The sequence below is a fragment of the Ictalurus punctatus genome, chromosome 3 (assembly GCF_001660625.3).
Source record: "Ictalurus punctatus breed USDA103 chromosome 3, Coco_2.0, whole genome shotgun sequence".
Lineage (NCBI taxonomy): Eukaryota > Metazoa > Chordata > Actinopteri > Siluriformes > Ictaluridae > Ictalurus > Ictalurus punctatus.
In genome coordinates this window covers 7,849,085-7,873,579 of record NC_030418.2, presented here as the reverse complement: position 1 = coordinate 7,873,579, position 24,495 = coordinate 7,849,085, and the positions used below count along the sequence as shown (strand labels likewise).

General features: G+C 38.9%; 1 protein-coding gene across 2 annotated transcripts in view; it reads right to left on the bottom strand.

The window, feature by feature from the left end:
* Positions 1 to 24,495, bottom strand: part of tmem63ba (transmembrane protein 63Ba) — a 51,480-nt gene that overhangs the window by 6,083 nt on the left and 20,902 nt on the right. Inside the window, exons 2-20 of one of the 2 annotated variants that reach the window (XM_017463713.3) lie at positions 15,954 to 16,198; positions 15,107 to 15,186; positions 13,253 to 13,291; positions 11,461 to 11,551; positions 10,953 to 10,990; positions 10,644 to 10,786; positions 10,387 to 10,438; positions 10,163 to 10,271; positions 9,984 to 10,054; positions 8,359 to 8,439; positions 7,682 to 7,805; positions 5,655 to 5,788; positions 5,052 to 5,189; positions 4,752 to 4,905; positions 4,384 to 4,490; positions 3,069 to 3,155; positions 2,731 to 2,796; positions 2,337 to 2,499; positions 391 to 496 (exon numbers count right to left, since the gene is read on the bottom strand). In XM_017463713.3, coding sequence (XP_017319202.1) covers positions 391 to 496; positions 2,337 to 2,499; positions 2,731 to 2,796; positions 3,069 to 3,155; positions 4,384 to 4,490; positions 4,752 to 4,905; positions 5,052 to 5,189; positions 5,655 to 5,788; positions 7,682 to 7,805; positions 8,359 to 8,439; positions 9,984 to 10,054; positions 10,163 to 10,271; positions 10,387 to 10,438; positions 10,644 to 10,786; positions 10,953 to 10,990; positions 11,461 to 11,551; positions 13,253 to 13,291; positions 15,107 to 15,186; positions 15,954 to 16,151 — 1,981 coding nt within the window. In that variant the 5' untranslated portion in view covers positions 16,152 to 16,198. Of the gene's footprint in view, positions 1 to 390; positions 497 to 2,336; positions 2,532 to 2,730; positions 2,797 to 3,068; positions 3,156 to 4,383; positions 4,491 to 4,751; positions 4,906 to 5,051; positions 5,190 to 5,654; positions 5,789 to 7,681; positions 7,806 to 8,358; positions 8,440 to 9,983; positions 10,055 to 10,162; positions 10,272 to 10,386; positions 10,439 to 10,643; positions 10,787 to 10,952; positions 10,991 to 11,460; positions 11,552 to 13,252; positions 13,292 to 15,106; positions 15,187 to 15,953; positions 16,199 to 24,495 lie in introns of those variants that run through there. The other variant, XM_047154349.2, reaches the window with a different exon arrangement.

The window sequence follows — 24,495 nt, the reverse complement described above, 5'->3', positions numbered from 1 at the left end:
AGCTTTTTTTATTATTTTCTCCCTATATCACTTTTGTAATGCTTAGGGCACTAAGACAATGCCAACAGATAAGTACATCCTCAGAATAGAAGTCATTAAGAACGCTTTATGACGGAGAACGTAGTGGGCATTACAGCCATTCGACTGTGCAGGGTAGGATTACAAAATAATCTTCAATTAGTTGAATTTTCAACAGTCAAAAGAGACTGCTGCTTTTCTTGAAGATGTGTTGTGGAGTAAAACTCAACAGATAATGTTTAGATATATTTTTAAAGCTGATAATATTTAAAGGCAAATTTTCATGTCTTTAACGACATGTGCGCAGTAAAGTCGTACATTTTTTTTTTCTTCTTCCCATTTTTAAGGGTGGGGTGGGTTTGAGAAGCTTACCGAAAGGAACAATAATCGGACAGGTGATGCTGTAGGTCATGACTACAGTGAAGACGTTCATCAGCCAGGCATACGCTGCCCCGAACTGGAACTCGTACGCTTGATGCTGTGTAGAAAATCTCACATTAATTCAACTTTGTGATTCATTGCATTTTTATTATCCTAATGAATGCATCCGGAAGAGCTTTGATTTAAAATGTTTAAGTAAGAAGAATCGAAAAAAGAGCAACAAAAACAACCCAACAATGTAGAAAGGCATATTTTTTAAAATAGCAAACAAAAATCTATTTTATTCACGGTTCATTCCATTGATCAAGTTTGTGCTCCCTTCTGTACGCACATGAAGGGGTTTATGAAGTAGTATACATTATACGGCCAAAAGTATGTGGACACCCCCAATTTTTGAGTTAAATTTGTGCTCTATGTATGTCTGTTATCTTGTACTGAAGAGCTTAGTGAAGTGGCACTTTCATAAGATGCCACCTTTGCCACAAGTCAGTTCATGAAATTTCTGCCCTGCTAGATCTGCCCCAGTCAGCTGTAAGTGATGTTATTGTGAAATGGAAGCGTCTACGAGCACACCACCACTGGACTCTGGAGCAGTGGAAACATGTCCGCTGGAGTGATTAAACACATGTCACTATCTGGCAGTCTGATGAATCTGGGTTTGGCAGATGCCAGGAGAACACTACCTACTGGAAGGTATAGTGCTAACAGTACAGGGGGGATAATGGTCTGGGGCTGTCTTTCAGGGTTTGAGCCCCTTAGTTCCAGAATAGCATAATGCTAATGTTACAGCATACAAAGATATTTTCGTCAACTGTAGGCTTCCACTGTGTAGCAGCACTTTGTGGAAGGCCCTTTCCAGTTTCAGCATGACTGTGCCCCTGTGCACAAAGTGAAGTCCATATAAACATGGTTTGATGAGTTTGGTGTGGAGGAGCTCAAGTGGCCAGCATTCCCAGAAGAGTGGATGGTGTTATACAGTGCTGTGAAAAATGATTTACGGATTTCTTCTGTTTTCATGTATGTGTCATACTAAATTGTTTCAGAAATTAAAACTAAATCTAAGATAAAACAAAGGCAACCCGAGTAAATACAAAATACAGTTTTTAAAGGACAATTATTTATTGAAGCAAAAACATTATCCAATACCACCTGGGCCTGTGTGAAAATTTATTTGCCCCCGTAGTTAGTAATTTCCCAAATCTATGAAACTGCATTCATAATGGGGTTCAGCCAAAACTGAAAGAAATTCCAGAAATGATGAGGAAGAAGGGGATTAAAATACATCAATCTGGGAAGGGTTACAAAGCCTGTAACCTGGGAAGGGTTACATTATCTCCAAATGGAAAAACTCGGCACAGTAGCGAACCTTCCCAGAAATGGCAGACCTTGAAAAACTCCTCCAAGAGCACAGCAACTACTCATCCAGGAAGTCACAAAAGAGTCAAAGACAATGTCAAAGGTCAATCAGTAAAGATGACTATTCATGACTACGCAATCAGAAAGCAAAAAATGGCATCCATGGAAGAGTGGCCAGGTGAAAACCACTGCTAAAGCAGAAGAATAATTTGGAGACTGGAGAAGTCATTATAAGTTGCATTTTCAGTTGAATTTGGTGAAACCACTTGAAGCATTCGTTGTGTTAACTATTTCAATCGCTTTTGTTTGATTTGTTCATTGCAAACAGCTGAAAGTCTGTACATTTTGATAGTAAACCTGATTTGCAATGGGGACTGAATAATTTTGATTGCAAGTGTAGGTGTGATGATTGGGTGTCCACATACTTTTGGCTATATCGTGTATATAATGTTAAACGTGAATATGGCATTAACTGGTTCTCTATTGTTAAATGGCACCTAATAATTTATACATGCACATGATTTGCCAAAATGCAACCGCATAGAAATATGGAGCCTTCAAATATGGAGGAAATTCAATACCTTCTTTACATTGCGTCTCTCGGCTGCAGAGCGAGCCAAGCACAGACGAATCATGTACATGAGCAGACCCGGAATGCGCAATAGGTCCATAGCATTACCAATGAAGGCTGAGGCAATTACGTAGTTTACAAAAAAAGCCCCATTGTCCGGAAGAAATACACATCTGAAGCAAGGAGATAAAGTTTCAGCAAAAATCTGTGGACAGTCATATCAAGAAATTATATCTATTTAGAGCTGTTAATGAGCAGTGTTCAAACGACAATTGGCATTACTGACATTATTATAACACTCTAGCCCAAGCCTAATCTAAAATAAAATTAAACTGATAGTGGTATAGTATAATATTCCAATAATCCCTTAAGGTACAGAATGGCCTGCTCATGCATCAACTTACTCGAATCTCACTGTAGCATTAGCCAGGAACATCTTGTCAAAAAGCCAGCGAAAAAACACATCCAAACTACATTAGGAAAAGAATGAAAACATATAATGAAAATATTACTAAAGTGACAGTGCACTCACTCAAAATGTGCAGCCTTTATCTGCACCTAAGGTTTACAGGAACTTATATGCCCAGAGAAATCTTTGATACAAATAACACTTGAAAATATTGAAAAAATATAGAGAATTTAATCTATATACAGTAATATAAACAAGTGTAAGATAGGCAAAAGTTTCCATATTTCATTTTCCTCCAGTCAACTGAAGAAAATAATGTATTCCAAGTCTAACCTGCTGAGGCCCAGAGACGGCAGCAGCAGGACCATAAAGATGAGGAAGGTGTAACACTTGTGCATAGTGGTTCTGTTCTCCCCAGAACTGTTAGGAAAAAGTCCAAAAACACCAGAGTGAGAAAGAAGATAGCTTTAAGTGTGTGTCCAACAATGCATGTAGGAATGACACTTGTCCTGCTTAATAATTAGCAGCTTTCTGTTTTTAAAGAACATAAAATATAAATTATAGCTGCAGTACGGAACATTTTTTTTGGTCAAAAATCAATTATTGAGCAAGTACATGAATATAATAAATAAATAAATTAGTGTTCAAAACTGTTTCTTTACCTTACCCTGATTTACAGCGGTAAGCTTATAATAATGATTTATAATTTCAGCTGTAGGGTCGGATTTTGTGGGAAATATCAGTTTGACGTCATTTGTCCTTGTGTGGTTACGTCACGTCCGTAAACAGAAAGAAGAGCCGGCTACTATATCGCGTGTGTGGGTGCTGGGGATGGTGGCGTGTTTGTAGCTTGTTCTTACAGCAGTTGCTCAGAATTTAAACTTGTCATCTAGATTAATCTGGATCGTTCTAAACGCAATCATCGTTGACATCTGGGGAATCAGCTGTTGTCAAAACCTCGAACTGTGGAGAGCCTGCAGTTACAAAAGGAAAGTGAACAAGCCCGTGCTAAAATGAGAATAAATATCGGCATGGCTTTTGAGAAAACTCTGAGATGTGAAGGGACTGAGGACTGATGCAGAGATGTTTTTTTCTGCTGAACAGTTAAGACATTTCAGTGGCTCAATAGGTAGCTAGCTAACATTAGTGCACTTATTCGCTTGATTCGGCTGGGTATCGAATTTCCCATGTATTTTCTTTTTTGCTATGGTCAGTGTGGTAAATTGCACTAATCTTCTGCTAGCTTTAAGAGAGAGCAACTCGCCTCTACTCCAAAAAAACCTTATCCGCCACCACCTCTGTTGTCAATTACTGGAGCTAATACGCAACTCATACGTATACTTCAAATCATCAGATTAATCCGCGCAGAGGAGCAGTGCTGAAGCACAAACCACATGAAAAAATAACTCTGCAAGTAACTTGCAGTTTTATATTTCAAACAGAGATGGCGATAGTGAGGCAAAAGTTCAGTACTACAGCTTTAACATAAACTAAAATATATAAAATAAACAACTGCCAGAACAATAATCTTGTTCTATACTATGAATGTCAAAATGCACAGAACTCTTAATCGTTCCTGTGCCTCCATTACATGCTCTTAACTAGCTAATGTGTGTGAAAGAAATGAAGCAGGGATGCGAGTGTGTACCGTGTCCAGTGTGCCTCAAAAAAAGCAGAGTAGTACACGATGGTGGGCAGCAGGGCCGAGAAGCTCCACAAGAGCAGAGTGGGGAAGAACTGGGTGATTATGGGATTCTGGAAGAAGTCCAAACCAAAGCAGAACACAGTGAAGGGGAAGGATGTGGGAAAGGGGTGACAAATTAAAATGCATTCGGTTGATTAATTTCTAATATAATATCTAACTTTGCATTAAAAGGAGTCCTAAAACACCGACAATGACTAGTCCTACATTTCGTTTTAATCTGGTTATTTCACAAACGGCCATGTCGAAGCTGCGTAAAACAGCATACAAGAATGTGGAGAGTCATACTCGTGCTCTGCGCAACACCTACTTACATTCAGGTACTCCACAGGTTTTGTAACGTTAAACTTGTCCATGGTAGATATGATGATGGCAGGAGTGGTGAGAAAGAAGAGCAGGAGGAAGAGGAAACAGTTGATAACTAGGCAGCGGAGCCACCAGGATGCGCCGCCTATTGACAAGTGCTCCCTGCAGGAGAAATGGCAAAATTAATACCTAACCTGTAACCTAACCGACTGCCTCATTTGCCAAAAAAGGGCTGTCTATATGCTTGTACTGTCTGTGCTGCGATTACGACGGGGGAGAGTCGGACTGGTCCTAACAGAGTCTCTTACCAGTAGACATTCTGTGGGTCAGGAGCGTAGGTGACTGACCAGTTGTGTGTATGTAGGATGCTGCTGAAGGGTGAGGATTTGGGCTCGCGCTGACAGTGACAGCCATGAAACTTGCACGCGTTAAAGTCTTTAAGAATACTAAGAAGGAGAAATTACAAATGTGTTAAACATCAAGTCTAATAGCCTATGGAATTTTTTTTTATAAAAGTGACAAGAGTAAAGAGAATTCTACAAGTTTTGTTTTCAGTCAACATTGCCACAAGAGACATAAAAAGTCAGTTCAGCAGAAAGCACCATACTAATGCACCATTTATATCTGATATTAACACGCGTCTTCAGGGCAATGTATGGTCAGAAAGCGTGCAACAAATAAATCATTAGGTATCACATTGAAATTCCAGTCTATTGGATATGTTCTTTAGTTATACATTTTGTAACACAAAATGTATAACTACAATACAGGGGCATTGTTATCACTATATTTGGATGAGTTTAAATAAATAAATAAATACTGACGATCGAGACAAATTCTAAAAGCTACAGATGAACTCCAAGTAACACATATTTATAATACATACAAAACACACAGCCTCTCAAACCTACACTGCAGTTATGGCTTCACTCTGGAAGGTGACGAAAGCCATGTCCAGAGGCTTAGTGGTGACCTTCTCTCTCTCCTTCTTATATTCCTCTCTCAGCTTGGCCTCCAGATCAGTGTAGTAGGTCATTGCTTCCACCTGCACAACACCATGAAATAGCAGTTTTCACTTTCATTGACACAAGGTCAAAGTTACATATGAAAATATGTAGGTGTTCACTGGAGTGACTGCGCAAACAATCCTACAGATCGAGCATTTGGAGATGATCAGCTAGATTCCTGTCCCAAATACAGCAGCGTATATTCGTCAGTCACATACGTTCGAAAGTACACATTATTACATAATGTGTATATGTTTATATGCGATATGTTTATTATGAAATAATTATTATGAAAATGGTACACACAGAAAAAAAAGACTCAACACAGTAACAGATGATGAAATATGAATGCCATAGACGACCAAGTGGTGTAGTGCTAGTGAGGGGTGTAAGGATCTAATGAAGTCCCAAACTAATCAGATTAGCTAATGAGCTAATCTAATGTGTCTAGGCCATCACATGGTGTAATTCCAAATACACGGTCACTAGTGAAATAACAGCTTTTAACAGACTAGTCAAAAACTAATCAGAAAAATATGAGGCAAGTGAGAAATAATGCAAAGACTAAAATGGCACACGTCTTTAGTAATTTACCAGCCACACAGCACATCTGTATGATTACAGCTGGGTTAATATTTTGTATAGAGGATTTGACTGTTTTTCTTCCATTACTCTATTTCAATATACTCTTACCAAACAATGTTGCTGCTGCCGCCTGTTAATTAAGTTTCAATATCATGTTAAGTCTTCAATATGTTGCTTGCTTTCATTAGACTTTCATTAGGCTTCAATCAAGAGAAATAAAATATTCAGGCCATTTCTTAAATATACTTTCAGTGCATATATCCACATCAAATTAACATATATTATAATGTCTTCTGACTTCGTACCTATAAATATGAAAAGAAAAGTATGTACTCAAGTATAAACAAAGATACATTAAGAAAGTTTAATTGATATGGGGGGTGGGGGGGGGGGTATTTGAACAATACAAATTAACATTAATGCTTGGCAAAGCCTTTGTTGGCGATTACAGCTTCAAGATGTCTAGAGTAGTAATTCACCATTTACAGCACTGTGGTTTAGTTTTGGCCCGTTCTTCTTGGCAAATCATCTTCAATTCCCTAAGGTTACGAGAATCCCCCGATGGACTTACAATATCAACCAGCAAGTCCCCCCAACCGTCCCCCCAAACCCACTGACCCCAGCCCCTTTTAAAAAAAGGCAGGCCATGCCTTCTTTTCCATCTTCTTTTTTAGTCAACCAGTCTTGAGTTCTAGATCTACTTTCTCCCCAGATTCAGTTTATCGGCTGATAAAACTCAATTCTGCTCTAACGTGTCCTGGTACATCGTTCCAACCTATGAAATAAATCTTCCCGACCAACGCTAACAGCTTTTTGACACCTGGTGCAATTTGCCTAAAATGTTACATTTTGCAGTGTTTATATCTGGAACTTTATTTATGTTGATGTACACAGTTTTAAGTGTCTGATTAATTTTTTCCCTATCAAATTATTTTTCAACACATCTTTGCTTATCAATGCATACCTTTTTTTCATACAGTATTTATATGTACAAAGGCAAAAGATATAATGTGTGTACATCTGAAGTGGATATATAGAGAAGCATGTTAAATAACAAAAACAACCTGAAACTCATTTCCCCTCACTGCACAGGAAGCATCTCATTTTCACTGTTTTTTGTCAGCCTGTGCATTTACAGAGCATGCAAACAAAACTGATGCAATCCTACGGATCATGGTTTGTAACAGGACCCATAGAGTGGATGATATACAACAGTATATTACATACAGTTGAATACTGTATGCAGTCCAAAAGTGAACCATTTCTGCTAAACAACTTGTGTTAGAACATGGTTCTGTGTTCTGCATTTTATCCAATAAATACCTGCGGCCCTAAAGAGGCCTTACCTGCTCACAGCCCTTTATGACGCAGCAGCACAGGTGGCCACATGGTTTGGGGTTGATCATAGTATGCACGTGTTCCTTGTTGTACAGGTCAGTGTAGAACTTCTTGCTGCGTTCCGTCTTCCTCCTGTGGAGAATAGCTCAGCATTGACCCTATCACCACTTGGTCATACAGTACTGTGCAAAAGTCTCAGTCTTTTGTAAGTTTAGTACAAACTTTGTTATAGACTTCTATTTTATGATTTTATCTACATTAACCAGTACAAAATTTACAGTACAAGATTTGTTTTCCAGCACAAAATTAAATGTTACAGAAAAATGTTTGTATGTTATTTAATGAAGGCAGCATATTAAGTGGTAAGAGACACTTTTCAGACACAAAACACAATGAAGGCTGCTGGATTTTGCTGCAAAAATAAGAAGCAAGTGCGACAGTCAAAGTCTTCAGAAGAACAGTGTCTGGTTCTGCAAGATGCTCAATAAAACCTACAGCTCACTTCCTTATATAACTGCAGTAATTGTACCTGAGCCTACTTGACTACTATTGAGTAACATTTAATTTCATTATTTTTGAAGGCATCTTTGCTCTACAGCATTTCTTTGCATGTGGCTAAGACTTTTGCACACAAGCATGCTTTTAGCTGTTTAAAAGTAATGAGTTGCACACGATTAAAGTTCACCTTTCTGAGTCCAGAGACATGAGTTTGGCCACGTCATAACAAATGCGAGCTTCCAGCACAACGCAGTTTTCATATGCTTGCCTATGTTGAGAGAGAAGAGGTGAGGAGAACAGAGAAGACAAAAAAAAAGAAGACAGAAGGAAAGACAGTTCGATTAGTGACTAATTTTCTGAAACCCTGCAGGAAAATCAACACAAGAACCTTGTTTAGAAGTGAACTAGTTCAGAAAAATAATTACAGCGAACAAAAACTTAAGTTCTTAAGTCATTTCTAACAGCATTATGTAAACCTATCTGAGATAACCAGTTAATCTTTCTACCTATAATGAAGCCTTTAATGAGTATCTGCTGCAAATGGACATCTGAACTGCCACAGTGCTTGTGAGTAGGGATGTCACGAGATAGCCAGTTATTTGTTAACGACGCTAACACATTGCAGTGTTCTAAAATACCTCCTAATGGGCCACCATGCATCAAAATTCAGCCCGTGTCCTGTCAGCTAAATGTAGCCTAATGTCACTAATAATTATTCAAATGTTCATGCTTTTAATAATCAATTAAAAGGCCTGCCACCAAATCAGTGTATTTAAACTAATGCTTGCATTCAGAGTATAAGGGTGTGTGTGTGCGCGTGTTTAGGAGTGCACCTTAGCACTTGTAGCCTCCACTGTTTTATTAGTCATTGTCAGACAGTGTTTGATAACTAAAATACCCCCCCCCCCCCCCCAAATTAAAAATTGACAGTTTTTAATTTTATTTTTTAATTTAATTTTTATAACACACTGTGGTATCGACTTTGGTATCGAGTATTGTGTACTTTTGGTGGCATTGTGACATCCCTACTTGTGAGCGGCCTCATTTACTTTCAAATGTCTTTGTGAATGTGGTGTTGGGTATAGAATTTGTCATCTAATATATCTGTTATTACAGAAGTACACATTATTTTGTAATGGTGCCTGAGTAACTAACTAACTAGTTAGGAGGCCTAGCTAGCTTTATATATATATTGTGTATTATACTGTATTTGGATTTTCCTAATTTGTTCATCTCCCAATTCCCATCCACCAGCCAGATCCCCGCATTATACAACAGCTACGGACTGGGGACAGTGAAGGATTTCATGTGCTTCCTCTGAGACACATTAAGCTTACTCCATGCTGCTCGTGCTGCGTCACAGGGCAGCTGAACACACTCAGAGGAAAGCACTATCTACCTTCTTCCGCATTCCCGAGCTCACAGACACCCGTGATTCGTTAGTGTCACTGTGATTGACAGGGGAACAAGAGTACGTCATCCCTCCCACAGCAAGAACGCCTGACTTCGGATGGCTGTGGTGTTGATGAATTATAACATAAATTTTGTACTATGCTTTTATAAAGTGTTATGCTAGATACCAGTTGCTCTTCATTTAATATGTAGTGACTGTATATACCTATTTATAACTTTGATACCATTTGATGGCAAATGAGCAACAGATAATCTTGGTTCCTTTGCAGACAATTACAAAAAAGGCTGTGATCGTGTCTATATGCAGGAATCAAAGCGACTAAGGTGCAACTAAAATAATATCAATTGTACGTGATGAAACAGTTCATGTTTGAGTGTCATGAACATTAATGGCCTTACTCAAAGTGCAGCTTTATCTGACTCTCTTCTGAATATCTGTTGATGCCATGAACGAATAAAGTGCGTTTCACCTGTGAAAGGAACAACAAAATAAGTTATGAATGATGAAGTACTTCATTTGGAGAGTGCTCTTGGTAGAAAAGATTACAATATTCCAGCAGTGCTGCAGCCCCACTCACCAAATCGTCTTCCTTGTAGTGCATCTTGGAGGTGTGTCGCCTCATGCTGTAGACGGTCAGTAGCAGGTAAAGGAATGCAAAGATAGTGTGCAGCCATAGCAGGTTATTCCTGGGTTAATATAAAGGGGACAGAACTCATACATCAGTTTTAATTAAAGACAATGATTACAGACATATATAATTCATGTATTCATACAAAAAAAAAATGTAAAAAAGGATTTTACCCAGAGTTCAAGTTAGCTATTGTTGTTCTCCCAAAACTATATGCACTATGATCTGTGAAGCACAAGGTAAGTAATAATGAGCAATTCCTGAATGCTTATTTCAGAGCACAGAAATCTATTTAACTACATGACTGCAATTCAACATGTGACTCCGACTAACTGGAGAAACTGGTGGTTGTTTTTTTTTTTTTTTTTGTGGGACAAAAGACAATTATCAGACTATCTCTTTGGGATAGTCCTGTGCACTGATGACTCACCCTGAAGGTCTCCTGAGAAGTTGACTGGCAGGATAATGCCCACGGACAGCACGCCCACCACCACCAGCAGACCGATGATGTGGCGCTGGAATGAGAGGTAGTGCACTGCGTCCTCACCACATTTCTCCCTGATCTCATCATCTCTGAGGGAGGTGAGAGAAAGAAAAAAAAAGAAGCAGAGCCATATTTCGAGTGCACAGATATACTATCACACAAACAATATTTCAAAAAGCTTTCGCCGACTCATCTTACCCTTCCGGCACTCACAATGACTCAATCAAGGGCTTAATAAAAGTACACAGGACTCACTTGATCCTGAAGATGGCCGTTAGCCAGGAACAGAAACCCTGCAAGGAAGACACACAACACCTTTATACAATGTGTACACACGAGCATAAACACGTGACACTCACATGGTATTAGCTTTGCAGTGTGTGTGTGTGTGTGTGTGTGTGGTGCTGCATTATGTATATATTATAGAAGTGCTGCGATAAATGACTACGTGCAAGGAGGGGGTATCTGATAACCTGCCAACCTAGTGTATAAGGAATATGAGTCATTAAATTATTCTTTACGAGTTTCTTTCTTAGTCATGGTACGCTAGCGCACACACCAGATTACACATTGTGGCCTGCTCGCTGCGGAAAGTGGGATAGGGAAAGTCAAACAAGCGGCTGTCAGGCTAAGCCGTGTAAACTTTTATGTGGATGTGTATTTAAGGCCTGCCCAGGGAGTGACTTGGTGAGAGGTGTGTGCCAGTGTGTGTTGGGAAAGCGTTAGGTAAACTTGACAAAGCTGATCTAAATAAAACACTTACGCTGTCTCTTTGGTCGAAGTCGATGGAACTGGAAACCGAAGTCAAGCGCTCGTAACGGGAATCAACTGGCGTCTGCAACGCGGAGGCCACGCTGTGCACAAACACAAACCGGTTTACTCAGTGTACTCTGCATGAAGAGGCAGCGGAATTCAGACCGGTAGTCTATACAACACACAGCACTATTATTTCCCATGCTAACGTTTCACCTATTTGTAATCTGTTCAAACAAAAGTATAATCGGGCTGGCTAGATTTGTACAAGGCCACTCCATGTCTTAAGAGAAGATTTTTATTTCAGTCAAATGTCATTTAACTAGTATGCTAGACTCAAACTTGAATTATTTTACTTTTCTTAAGTGTACACATAGTTAAGGATACGCGGCAAAGATAAAGGACAAAGATTCCACTAGGCCAAGAGAGAAGGTGACATGCAGATGAAAGAGGAAAGACAATTTAGTGATGGTTAGAGACAGAGGGAGAGAAATCACCACTGTTCCTGAAGACATGAGTGCACTGCTACTACGAGAGGAAGAGAGAGGCAGAGCTAAACAGCATAAACACACACACACACACACACACACACACATACATGAATGAGGTACTGGGTGGACAATAGGTGTATCTGAACCAGCCCTCTAGCTCCCTATGTCGTGAATCAGTCTATCGTGTACACGATCTCAGGCATTGCTAAGGATTCTGGCTCACTACACACTGCGACACTGGTGACTCAATTTCCGGCGACATGACTGCGTATCTTCGTTGTAAAACCACACCACTGGCATTTATCAACAACAGGCAGGACCGATATCTTTCTGACATTATATGTCATATAATGTGTTAGCTTAATCAGAAGCATTTATATCACGGTACTTCAAGCAGGATCTAGTGTATTTTTAAAAAATCATTAACACTTAAAAGTCGTTAGACTAAAAAAACAAACAAACAAACAAACAAACAAACAAACAAAAAAACACATATAGAATGTCAAACAAAGTTAAAAATTGCTAATGTAAATAATAATTTGTGAGCTACAACACTGATAACAAGCTACTTACAGTTGTATACGGGTTTTATTTATTTTTCGAGCTGAGAGGCTTCAGAAAATATGACGTCATTTCCAGTGGAGACATAGTGAGCATCGATGCTCCTTGGTTTTTTGCGCTGCATTGTGGGATTTGCTTTAGGGCGCGACCACTCCACGGGAAGGATTTTGCGACTGAGACAGCCCTTAAAATGGCCGAGTCTTTGATCAGTGCCCTCACTACTGAACTAGGGAGCTGGTTGAGACGCACCCAATATATGAAATCAAATCCCAACAGTTCAGTTAGGATGGCTTTCTGCACTTGCTAATAACTAAACCAGTCACAGAAATAATAAACTAACTACCCTATAAACAGTTTAATTTTTTTTTTTTAGCTAATAACTCTAATAAGCTTTACCTCTCCCTGTAAGCAGTCGGCTGCTGAGAGGCAATTGGTGCAATAGCCAAATCCACAAAATGCATGCTGAGCATCAAATAAACACACATGCATCACTGATTAGCCCATAACTACCGTAGATTAAAAAAAAAAAGCCCTCCACCGCTGGGAAAAATGTATAGGAATACTAGAAAATGATGTAATTATGTAAGAGAAAAGTGTTGACACAGCCATGTTAAAGCAATCCACACCACGCATTTCACACCAAGTATTCACACCATGGAACGAAAAAGGGAAAGAGAGAAGGTTAATTCGATGTTTGGAAAAAGAGAGCAGGAACTCCTAGGAAGTGATGAACGTAAAACCATGACATACTATTCTAGTTCGTCCAGACGCCGGTATCGCTGATCCTGCCTTGAAGTTAAAAACAGAGAGAGAGAGAGAGAGAGAGAGAGAGAGAGAGAGAGAGAGAGAGAGAGAGAAGAAATGGTTGTGATGAGATCATGTGATGACAGACCCACTGAGGAAACACATGTCAGTGAAAACTTTTTCAACACCACCGCCATTTAAAGTGGTGATTCTTATCATCATTAATGTTACTACAGGGTGCATACAGATGCTTCATAATGAAATTCCAAGACTTTCAAGCACTATTTTTTGTTTTGTTTCAAGGACCATACAAAAGATATTGTCATGTCAGCTGACAAAGGAACGAGTATGAAATAGTGACTGAAAACAGGACCAATTAAGAGACTACATGTTAGCCAGCAGTCACTTCCAAGCTGCTGCTCTGCACTGCTAAAATCCTGATTTATAACCGTGACGTCGTCTGACAAAATCAGCAGACACAGAAGTTTAAGACACCTGCTGTGCTGCGATTTTGGCTATATTTACATGTGGAACGATCGCTCAGAAAGAAAGGTAGAAGTGAATGAATGTGCTGCTCCTCTCTGCCACTCACTGAATAGAGCAGCCACACACATACAGAGAGAGAGAGAGAGAGAGAGAGAGAGAGAGAGAGAGAGAGAGATGTACCTGCAGCACCTGGTACAAAGCAGGACCTCACGCTCACGGGGCAGTACTGGCTATTCTCTTCTACTGAACATAGTTTGCCCAAAAAGTCGCTAAATTTGTTGCTTTTTTGAGTGAGAAAAAAATCACTAAAGGGGTCTGAAAAGTGTCCCGAAGCTGTTTCTGTTAAAATGAGTGAGTGAACAGCGTGAGGAGGAGGGGGAGGGGCTCCAGCAGGGTGTTATATTTTGAGTGAAAGGATTACATTCATGTTCTATATACACAGAAAATAAACACTTTAAAGTTATTTAGTGATTTTGTGTTTATTTACTTTTTAATCATTTTAGCACTTTTTAAGCACAACTATATAGAAAATGGTTTAAAAATGGCTATTTTCAAGGGTTTATGGTACTTACACTTTAAAAAAGCCAAATTAAAGCACGTCAAGCACCTTGTACGAACCCTGCTACTAAAATTGACTGTTCAAGTCCAGCGCAATTCACTGGAGAAGCGTGTGCTGAACGTGTCAATGACAACCACGCAGGTAAACAACATAAAACATACACCGATCAGCCGTAACATTCAAACCTCTGACATGTGAAGTGAATAACACTGATTATCTCGTTACAGTGGCACCTGTCAAGGGTCGGGATACACTGGCAGCAAGTGAACTCTCAGTTCTCAAAGTTGATGTGTTGGAAGCAGGAAACATGGGCAAGTGTAAGGTCTGAGCAACTTTGACAAACTGTGACAACTGGGTCAGAGCGTCTCCAAAATGGCAGGCCCTGTGGGGTGGGAAAAGTGGTCCAATGAAGGACAACCAGTGATCCGGTGACAGGGTCACAGGCGACCGTGGCTCAAATTTCGGAGGCACATGGGGGACCTAGGTGGTTTAATGTTATAGCTGATCGGTGTAAATCTTTCAATTAAAGCAGCCATGATCTAAAAATACGGTGGTGATGAGGGTTTTGTTGTATGGTCATGCTGGAACCAAAATAGGAACTGCACCTTTTGACGTTAAAGACTGCAACAAATGTGATAAAGCAGGTTGGTATATGTGTGTAACCTCAGATTGTCAGAGTGTGGTAAAAAAAAAAAAAAAAAAAAAACCTGAAGCTGCAGAAGGCAGCTGCTCATCAATATGAAGCAGACAGACCTTCTCGGAGAAATAGAATTAATGCTGAATTAGATGGGTCATTGTAGCTTGATTTTTCTTACCTGTCTGCATCCGAGACCAACGCCAGACGCCCATAATCCCACGCTACTTTCCTCAGGAAAGAGAACACACAAAGTAGCCCCTGGATGAACACGAACACACACACACACACACACACACACACACACACACACACACACACACACAAAAACACCCCTAACTGTTATAAAGGAATGAACTTGTTTTGCAGGTGTATGTTATGGCAGTGTAGCATTATAACGGTTCTGTAATCGAGACTTCCTGCTAAGCTTTTGTGTGCTAACTTTTGACTTGGTGGTGCATTGCAGGGTCTCTCTCTCTCTCTCTCTCATTTACTCTCTTACACACACACACTGGGGAGGGTGCATTTGTCTTCTGCATCAATTTCCAACTGCAATTTCATTTGCTTTAATTGTTTTCCTTTAAGATTCAATCAGGATTTAGGTGTGTAAATGGATGTAACCGTATCGTGGAGTGTTTTTTAATCGTTTGTGTCACTAGGAGTTGTGGCCTGTTCTACTGAAAGTTGACTAGAGTCACGACTATAATTTATTAACGTTTTTATCTGTACTATGATTGTCTCTTTGTTAACTGTAGTTTTGGTTTACAGTTATAAACACCAGTTCCCTCAGCTGCCCCGCTTCTCGCTCTTGAATTTAGGTTGAAGTTAAGTAGACCTTAGGGTGAAAACATGGATCAGTGGCATCATATAGCCACTGTTAGAAAGGGGTCAGATATGCCATTTTTATGATCCCTCTTATTTAATTATTTATTTTTAAGACTTCCGCAGAGTACAAGTAAACCTCAGCTGTAGATATACTAGGTGTTTTCAGTCATTCTAACCAACTGCAAGTCAAAGCCATGACATACCAGGAAGAACATGAAGTCGAGGGCGAGGACAGTGGGCACTCCTCCGAATGGAAGTCCCTGCAGCACGGTGCTGCTAATCCTTGCCTTATAGCACCACTCCTTGGAGTCATTTTTGCCCGGTGTGCAGTTTGCCGAGCCTGAGCAGGCCAGACTCTCCCCCAACACAGCCATCATCAGCACGAACAACCCCAGCATCATGCACAAGTAGAACCTTCACCAGAGCTTCATTCTGGATCACACACCACCTGCAGAGAGACAGAAAAAAATATAATATAAATATAAAAAAATACATCAAATGTATATATCTTATACAGAGAAAGTTACATATACATACATACATATATATAAAGATGGACACCCCATGGAACCCGTTGGCTTTTTTTTTTAAACACATATTTGGACAAGCAAACACTTGATTTGAAACAGGAACTACATGCAAGAAAACCCTCAAACTTCGTGCAACTGAAAGAATATTGCATGGAAGAGTGGTCAGAATATCTAGCAACTGGTGGACATTTATACAAAACACCTACAAGAAGTTATTCCTGTTAAAGGGAGCAATACTAGCTTCTGAGGCCAAGGGTGTACTTACATTTTCCATAGAAGAATATCCTATCTATTGATATTTCTGCTGAATAAATGAATGGAAAATCTATTTTTCCTTCATTAATAGGCATGTTTTCAAAGATGATCAAATGTTTGCTTGCCCAAATATGTGTACTTATTTTTTCATATATATATATATATATATATATATATATATATATATATATATATATATATATATATATATATATATATATACATACAAAAACAGCTCTACTGGCAAAATAAATAGAGCAGAAAAATACATAGCACCACCTTGGTATGCATAAGACAGGAAAGACAGGTTTAGAGAGAACACGAGTGATTCTGAGGAACGAGAGAACAGCTAAGCTAAACAGATAATCAGAAAACAGAAACTGGGCAGAACCAAGGGTGGTGGGGGGTCATGGGAGAAACCCTAACCAGACTACCCACTCAATACAGCTTACAAGTCACCAAGGGAGGATGAGTATTTCTCCGTGCATGTCTCAGTCTCTCAGCCACTTGCTGGAGCACTCCCTCATACTCACAGATTCCAACAAACATCCTTCACAGAGTCGGGACACTGCGAGTCTCAGGTGTGACTCAGAGATTACGTAATGGCAACAAAAACAAAACAAAGGCTGCAGTTGGCAACTGAGAACTGTTCTCTCTTACATGCGGAGATGTGTATGATCAGTAAAGAACAGCCTCACAGGCTCAGACTATTCTCTCTCACTCACACACACACTGAGCACTCTGTGTGACATCAGCCAAGAAGGAGGCTCAACAATAGACAAATGGAGGTCAGTCAGTTCAGTTCGTCTTTCCCTCACCACCAGTATATGCATGAAACAACAAACTTTCTATCCTGCACGTTTATCCAAATAGGGGTTTGATACATCTGGATTCGCATTTATAAATTAATAAGGCAGATCTTATCACTGACAATCCTAAGAACAGGAATTTGGGCAGCTGTATGAATAATCTAAAGAGTAAACACTCAGTCAGAATATGATTCGGTGACAGGAAAAATAAAGCTGTTGTCATTCTGTGAGCAGCAGACTCCTACAGTATGTACCTCGTGCTAATGTAGGTAAGAGTTCATCACTTAGTATGAATCATCAGTCTTCGTGCACTCCAAGAATGTCTTTAAGCACACACTTTTTTTTTTTTTAATAATGTTTTGTGTAGCAGCAACTGCGCCCGCATTCGTGCTGCTCTTGGTAGTGGCCCAGGAACCTGTAGCTCATAACAGGGTATTTTGGTTTGGTTGTGACAGAGAACATACCAATACAAGACATCAATTCTGATAAACATTTGAAGGGTGTGCATTACGAATAACACACACGCAGTTGTACTGAATGGGTATATATAGCACATCATGTTTGCATGTGTAATATTGCTTTTATACACCAGGTCTACAAACAAGAAATTAATAAAAAGCTCCAACAACGAAAATAGTTCCCAAAGAAGTCACAGGTGAATAGAGAGTTGCATGCTACCATGACATGCAGACTGACAGCCTGTAGTAAGTGTGGTAATGGTTTCGGTGTAATGAACTATCGCATTGCAAATAAACAAACAAACAAACAAACATTCAGATAAAGGTCAAGAGCTTCAGTTAATGTTCACATCAAACATCAGAATGAAGAAGAAATGTGATCTCAGTGACTTTAACCGTGGCATGGAAGTCGGTACCGGAAAGCCTGGTTTGAGTATTTCAGAAATCTCCTGGGTATTTCATGGCCACAGGCTCATTAAAAATGGACAGTTGAAGATTAGGAACAAGAAAAAAATTCCCATGATATCCTCTGATTTTTGTTCTTGGCTGAAAGGAGACGAACCTGATGTGGTCTTCTGCTGTTGTAGCTCATCCACCTCAAGGTTTGATGTGTTGTGTGTTCTGAGATGCTTTTCAGCTCACCACATTTGTAAAGAGTGTTTATTTGATTTACTATAGCCTTCCAGTCAGCTGAGACCGGTCTGCTCATTCTCCTCTGATCTCGCTCATCAACAAGGTGTTCCATCTAAGCTCTTGACCTGTGTCTGCATTACATTATGCACTGTAACGCTGCCACATGATTGGCTGATTGGATAACTACATAAGTTATCCAGATGTGCATGGACGGTGAGTGTAAAGTGTGATGTTAAAATTAAATAAATAAAAAAACAGACATCCAAACAATAATTGAACTAATAAGCGCTATCTTGCAGAAACTCTAACATTACATCAAGTACATTAAATAATAATAAAATGTTCCCCTTGTGTCAATGTGGGTTTCCTCAGAGTTCTCGGTTTTCCTTCCACTTCTGAAAAACATGCAGTTAGGTTGGCCAAAAGTATGTGGACACCTGACCATCACACGTATATATGAGATTGTTGAAAGATCCACCTCAAAAACCAAACGCATTAATATGGAGTTGCACCGCCTTTGTAGCTATAACAGCCTCATCTGAGCTTTCTACAAGATTTTGGAGAGTCTATTGCACCCATTTTGTCAAAAGATCATTTTTGAAGTCCAGTAATGTTGGACAAGAAGGCCTGGCTCACAATCCATGTTCCAATTCATCCCAAAGATGTTCAGAGGGGTTGAGGTGAGGGCTCTTTGCAGGCCACTCGAGTTCATCCACACCAAACTCATCAAAACATTTCTTCATGGACTTGACTTTGTGCACAGGGGCACAATCATACTGGAACAGGAAAGGGCCTTCCACAAACTGTAGAAACAAAGTTGACTAAAATATGTTTGTATGCTGTAACATTAGCATTAGCCTTTACTGGAACTAAGGGGCTCAAACCCTGAAAGACAGCCCCAGACCATTATCCCCCCTCCAACAATTTTACTGTTAGCACTATACATTCCAGTAGGTAGCGTTCTCCTGTCATCTGCCAAACCCAGATTCATTCATCAGACTGAGATAGAGAACATGTTTTCACTGCTCCAGAGTCGACGTACTTTACTCCACTCCAGCCAATGCTTGGCTCTGAGCATAGTGATCTTAGGTACAGCTTGTGTACAGCTGCTCAGCCATGGAGACCCATTACAAATACATAAAATTAAAATATAGAGAAACAAAATGTTGGGATGTATAATTAGACTTTTATGGGTAAAAGCTCAGCTCTTCATGTATAGGCTCTTTTCCCAAAGATGATCAAATGTTTGCTTGTCCAGATATGTCAAAAAAGCCAACGATTTCCATAAAGTGGAAATTGGAGGGGGGGGCTTATTATCCTGTTTATGTTTATACCCATTATGAACATCATTATAGCACAGATACTGCACAAAAATTTTAGGTAAGGAATAACACACGACAGATCTCGCTCTTTCTCGCGCTCTCTCTCTCTGTAAAAAAACAAAAACAACACAAAACACATCCCGTCATTTTACAGAGGAACCAGAAAGCGTAATCTCCTCTGTCCTGAGGAATTTCCTGTGCTGGGAAACCTTGATTGTTATAAAGCTCATACAACTGAGACTCCTTCCATAAACATTAAATAAAATACCACCTAAAAACGTGCCCATATCAACGATTATTGCTTTTACTTTGTTAAAAAAAAAATCCGTTTATTATTCATCTTATGTGATTATGATTCAGATTATGTGAAGTGCTCGCTGTACAAGTCCCTGTGTATGAGCTGTTACTATAGAAACAATAACGTACTAGAACGAGCGCATTAATATTAATCTATTGTTCACATTACAGCCAGAACTACTGTGCGGAACTTTCATTTTCCCTTATACCACCACCTGGTTAACTGCTCAAATCTGATTGGCTGGAAGGTGTGCATTATTTTTCCTATAACATCACGGCTCAGACAGTGCTTACGCTGTAATGATAACCATAAACAATAAACAGAGTCATCAGTATGATTCCATATTTAACCACCCTGAAGGTCAAATGTTAGCTTGTTTAAAAATGTTTTATAGGCAGCTAGCTGCTGGGATTAACACTCAGAATCAAGCATTTAAAAAAAAAAATCTAGACACCCCCAACCCCTGAATTATTAGCATTTATTTGAATAATTTTCAGTGGAATTGTCATAATGGTGTTTTATGGTCACGTTATTAATATAGTGAGATTGGTTGATGGTAGATCTTGCCTTAAAAGATTAAATAAACCCGTGTCATCAGTACTCCCACAGTACTACTGTCTGGCATCCACCTAAAACACACGAGTGTGTCACACCCTTATCAATTTTACTGTACGGATCATGTGCCCTTGTTTTTATTTAGTATATTTCATATCATCCCGCTGAAATGACCTCCTGACTACACCACTGACTTGCACGACCCATTTTTGATAATACAGTGCCCTCCACTTATATTGGCATCCTTGGTAAATATGAGAAAAGAAGGCTGTGCGAAATTGTATTTATTGTTTAACCTTTTGATCTTTGGCTCAAAAATCTTTTTATCAAACAATTGCAAATAAAAACCTGACTGCCTCTGCCAGAAAGCAGAGTTGAAACCCCTAGAAATCCTGACTTGAAACACATAGAAATCCTGTGGGATGAACTGAAGAGAAGAAATTTGAAGGAGCTGGACAGATTCTGTATGGAGGAATGGTCTCAGATCCCTTGCCACGTATTCTCCAACCTCATCAGGCATTATAGGAGAAGACTCAGAACTGTTATCTTGGCAAAGGGAGGTAGCACAAAATATTGACTAAAAAAGGGTGCCAATAATTGTTGCACACCTATATTTAACAAAGATAAACTTTTAATAAACCAGTGTTGTTTGCAATTGTTTGATATTCATGAGAGCAGAGTATTTTTTGTTAACATAAGGTCAAAAGGTTAAACAATAAAGACAATTTTTCACAGCCTTCTTTGCTCAAATTTACCAAGGGTGCCAATATTAGTGGAGGGCAGTGTAATTGAAATACATATTTATTTTCATTTATTATTATTATTATTATTTTTTGCAAATCTTGTTGAGAAATACTACAAAAACAGGATTAAAATATTATTATTGGTCTTCAGTAGGCCAGAGGGTGAGCTGTTAGAAAGATATAAAGTTACTCACTATATCCAATTCCAAGGAACCAGCATACACATGAATTAGTGATGCTTTAATATAATGCTATTTGAAGATAATGAATAATGGATGGAGCTGACACTGGTTGAAGGATACAGTATGTACGAAGTACACTGAACAATGTAACAAATGATGGCACCAATAAAGATTTTATGAAGCTAAAAAAAATTTCTGCTAACTAATAATGTCAGCTTTTTTCCATGTGGTTAGTAAGTAAACTGACAGAAAGAGGTTTACAGGGCTTTTGTAAACTTTCAGAAACTTCATATGAAATCAATGAAATTTCAATAATTCAAATACAGGCACTCAAACAGAATGTCTTTCATCTATTTATTTATTTTTTTTCCCGTACTGCGAGTCTGTCATGCAGAATATCAAGTGATATACTTCATAGGGCTGGGCGATATGACAAAGATAACATATCATGATACCTCAGGACATTTCTACGATACATGATGTTTATCATGATGTATAATTTAGCTTACAAACTGTCTGCAAAACAGTAGTAAAATAAACAAACAAACAAACAAAAACATTCAACTTTAAACAAACTTTTCTTTAATGCCAACAAAGACAAAAATTAAGTTTGAAAACAAATTATATAAAGTCAACTGCATCCATTTAATTTGCAATTATTACAACGTAAACAATACATCGCCATACCAACGATATCAGAGAAAAGTGTACCGTGTAATCATTTATCACGATATTAATATTATATCGATATATCGGCCAGCCCTACTACGACATTCCTGTAGACACCAGTCAAGCAGCTGACAGCTAATTATTCACACTAAATAATTAAGCACAACTGCCATAAATAAACAATTTGGCATAGTTAATTTTTGTTATTCATGTCTCCAAACCATATTATTAGCTAACAGCTACAGTGTGATAATGTGATGTCTGAAAATATCGAAAATTTTGGTTTTTATATCGGAATCGGTTGAAACTGAGAAGAAGGGGATTTGAAAATGTGTCAAGTTTAAATCTATTGCACACATATTTCACTGTTTTTGCTAAACTTGCTTAATGCAAATTGATAAATGACGTCTGTGCAGTTGCACAGTGAGGGGAAATAAGCATTCAGACGCATTTTGGTTTGTTATCTAAAATACTTCCTGTTAACATATCCATTTCAAATTTACACATAATATCTTTTGACTTTGTACTAATGAAAAAATAAAAATGTGTTCATAAGCATGAAAAACTAATGTGATATGGGGAAAGTATATATGTAAAGGGCAGTGGTGGCTTAGTGGTTAAGGCTCTGGGTTACTGATTTGAAGGTCGGGAGTTCAAGCCCCAGCACTGCCAAGCTGCCACTGTTGGGTCCTTGAGCAAGGCTTTTAACCCTCTCTGCTCCAGGGGTGCTGTATCATAGCTGACCCTGCGCTCTGACCCCAACTTCCTAACATGCTGGGGTATGAGAAGAAAAGAAACACACTGTGCTATAATGTATATGTGACCAATAAAGACTCTATCAGTAGATCAAAAATAAATCAAGTTCTAGATGAAAATGTTTTCATGCAAATTGTACCTGGTGTCATTATAAAAGACACTGGTTGGGAAGATTTCACGCAACAAGTAGCAATCATGTTGGTAGAATTTTCAACACCACTCCCTAAAGTGTAGAAAAGACCTTAAACATCACCATCAGTACAACTGGTTTATTTACAGGCAGGTGGAAAGTTCAAGGAACCACAACTGATACGCCACACGAGATTTCACAATGTGTGCTCAGACTAAATGATAAGGAAGGGAAGAGAGAAAGCAGCAGTCACTAGAAAAGAGTTGCAGGACGACTTGAAAGCAGCAGGAACAACTATTACACAGTGAACAATTATCAATAAACTGCACCACAATCATCTCTGGGAACAATATACACTGGTCCGATAAAACATGTAGAAAAATAGAACTCTCTGGCATGAATTCAGCTTTTAATGTTTGAAGAAAGAAGGGTTGCAAGTATGATCCCAAAAACACCATACCCACAGTGAAGTATCATGATAACTGAAACTAGAGCATCACACGTCATAGAAGGAAATATGAATGGAGCGATGTACTAGAAAACATTAGAGGATAATTTAATCTCATGGGTCAAGAAACTGAATCTAGGGAGAAGATGAACACTTCAACAAGACAAAAGACCCCAAACAAACATCCAAAATTACTCAAGAAGGACTTGCATGGCCTAAATAATCTCCTGACTTGAATTCCATTTAAATACTATGGATGGTTTTGAATTTGAGTCTATCAGAGAGATCCTCACAACCTCGGGACATTGAAGATGATCTGCAAGAGGAATGAGCCTAAACTGAACTATAACACTGCAGAAACTAATTACTTCTTACTGCAGGCACAGTCGCTCCAGTATTTAGTGATTTTGCAATCACAGAAATAAACGCTAAATCAAGGAAACTCGGCGATATTCGCAGAAGCTTGCGATTTTTCAAAATTACTTCAGATTTTCCGTGGATTTGGGCGAAGACGTGTCATGTGACATCATCACAACGAGCATTTAGTCAAAATATAACAAATATCACAGAGAAAGACCCTGCAAAACAATTTCGTGCAATTGAAACTTCGCCAATTCAAGTAGATTTTCGGCCAAAAAAACCCTCAGAAAGTTGAATCAGAAATTTTTTAGAAAGCTGCAGCTACATCAAGCATTTTTGGCTGCAACAATCGTAAAAAAAAAAAAAAAAAAAAAAAAACACCTCAGCGAAATCCTGTATGGACTCGAATCTGTAAATGTCCACAACAGCTATGTACTAAAGTTGATCATTTGTGGTGGCTGCATAAATTTTTCCCTAATGAGTTTGTCTGTAACATTTCTTTTTCATATACTTTTCTGTTCATATTTATACATGCAAAGAAAAATGACATTATGTGTGTAAATTTGAAGTGGATAGACATTTCAAGAGCAGCAGTGT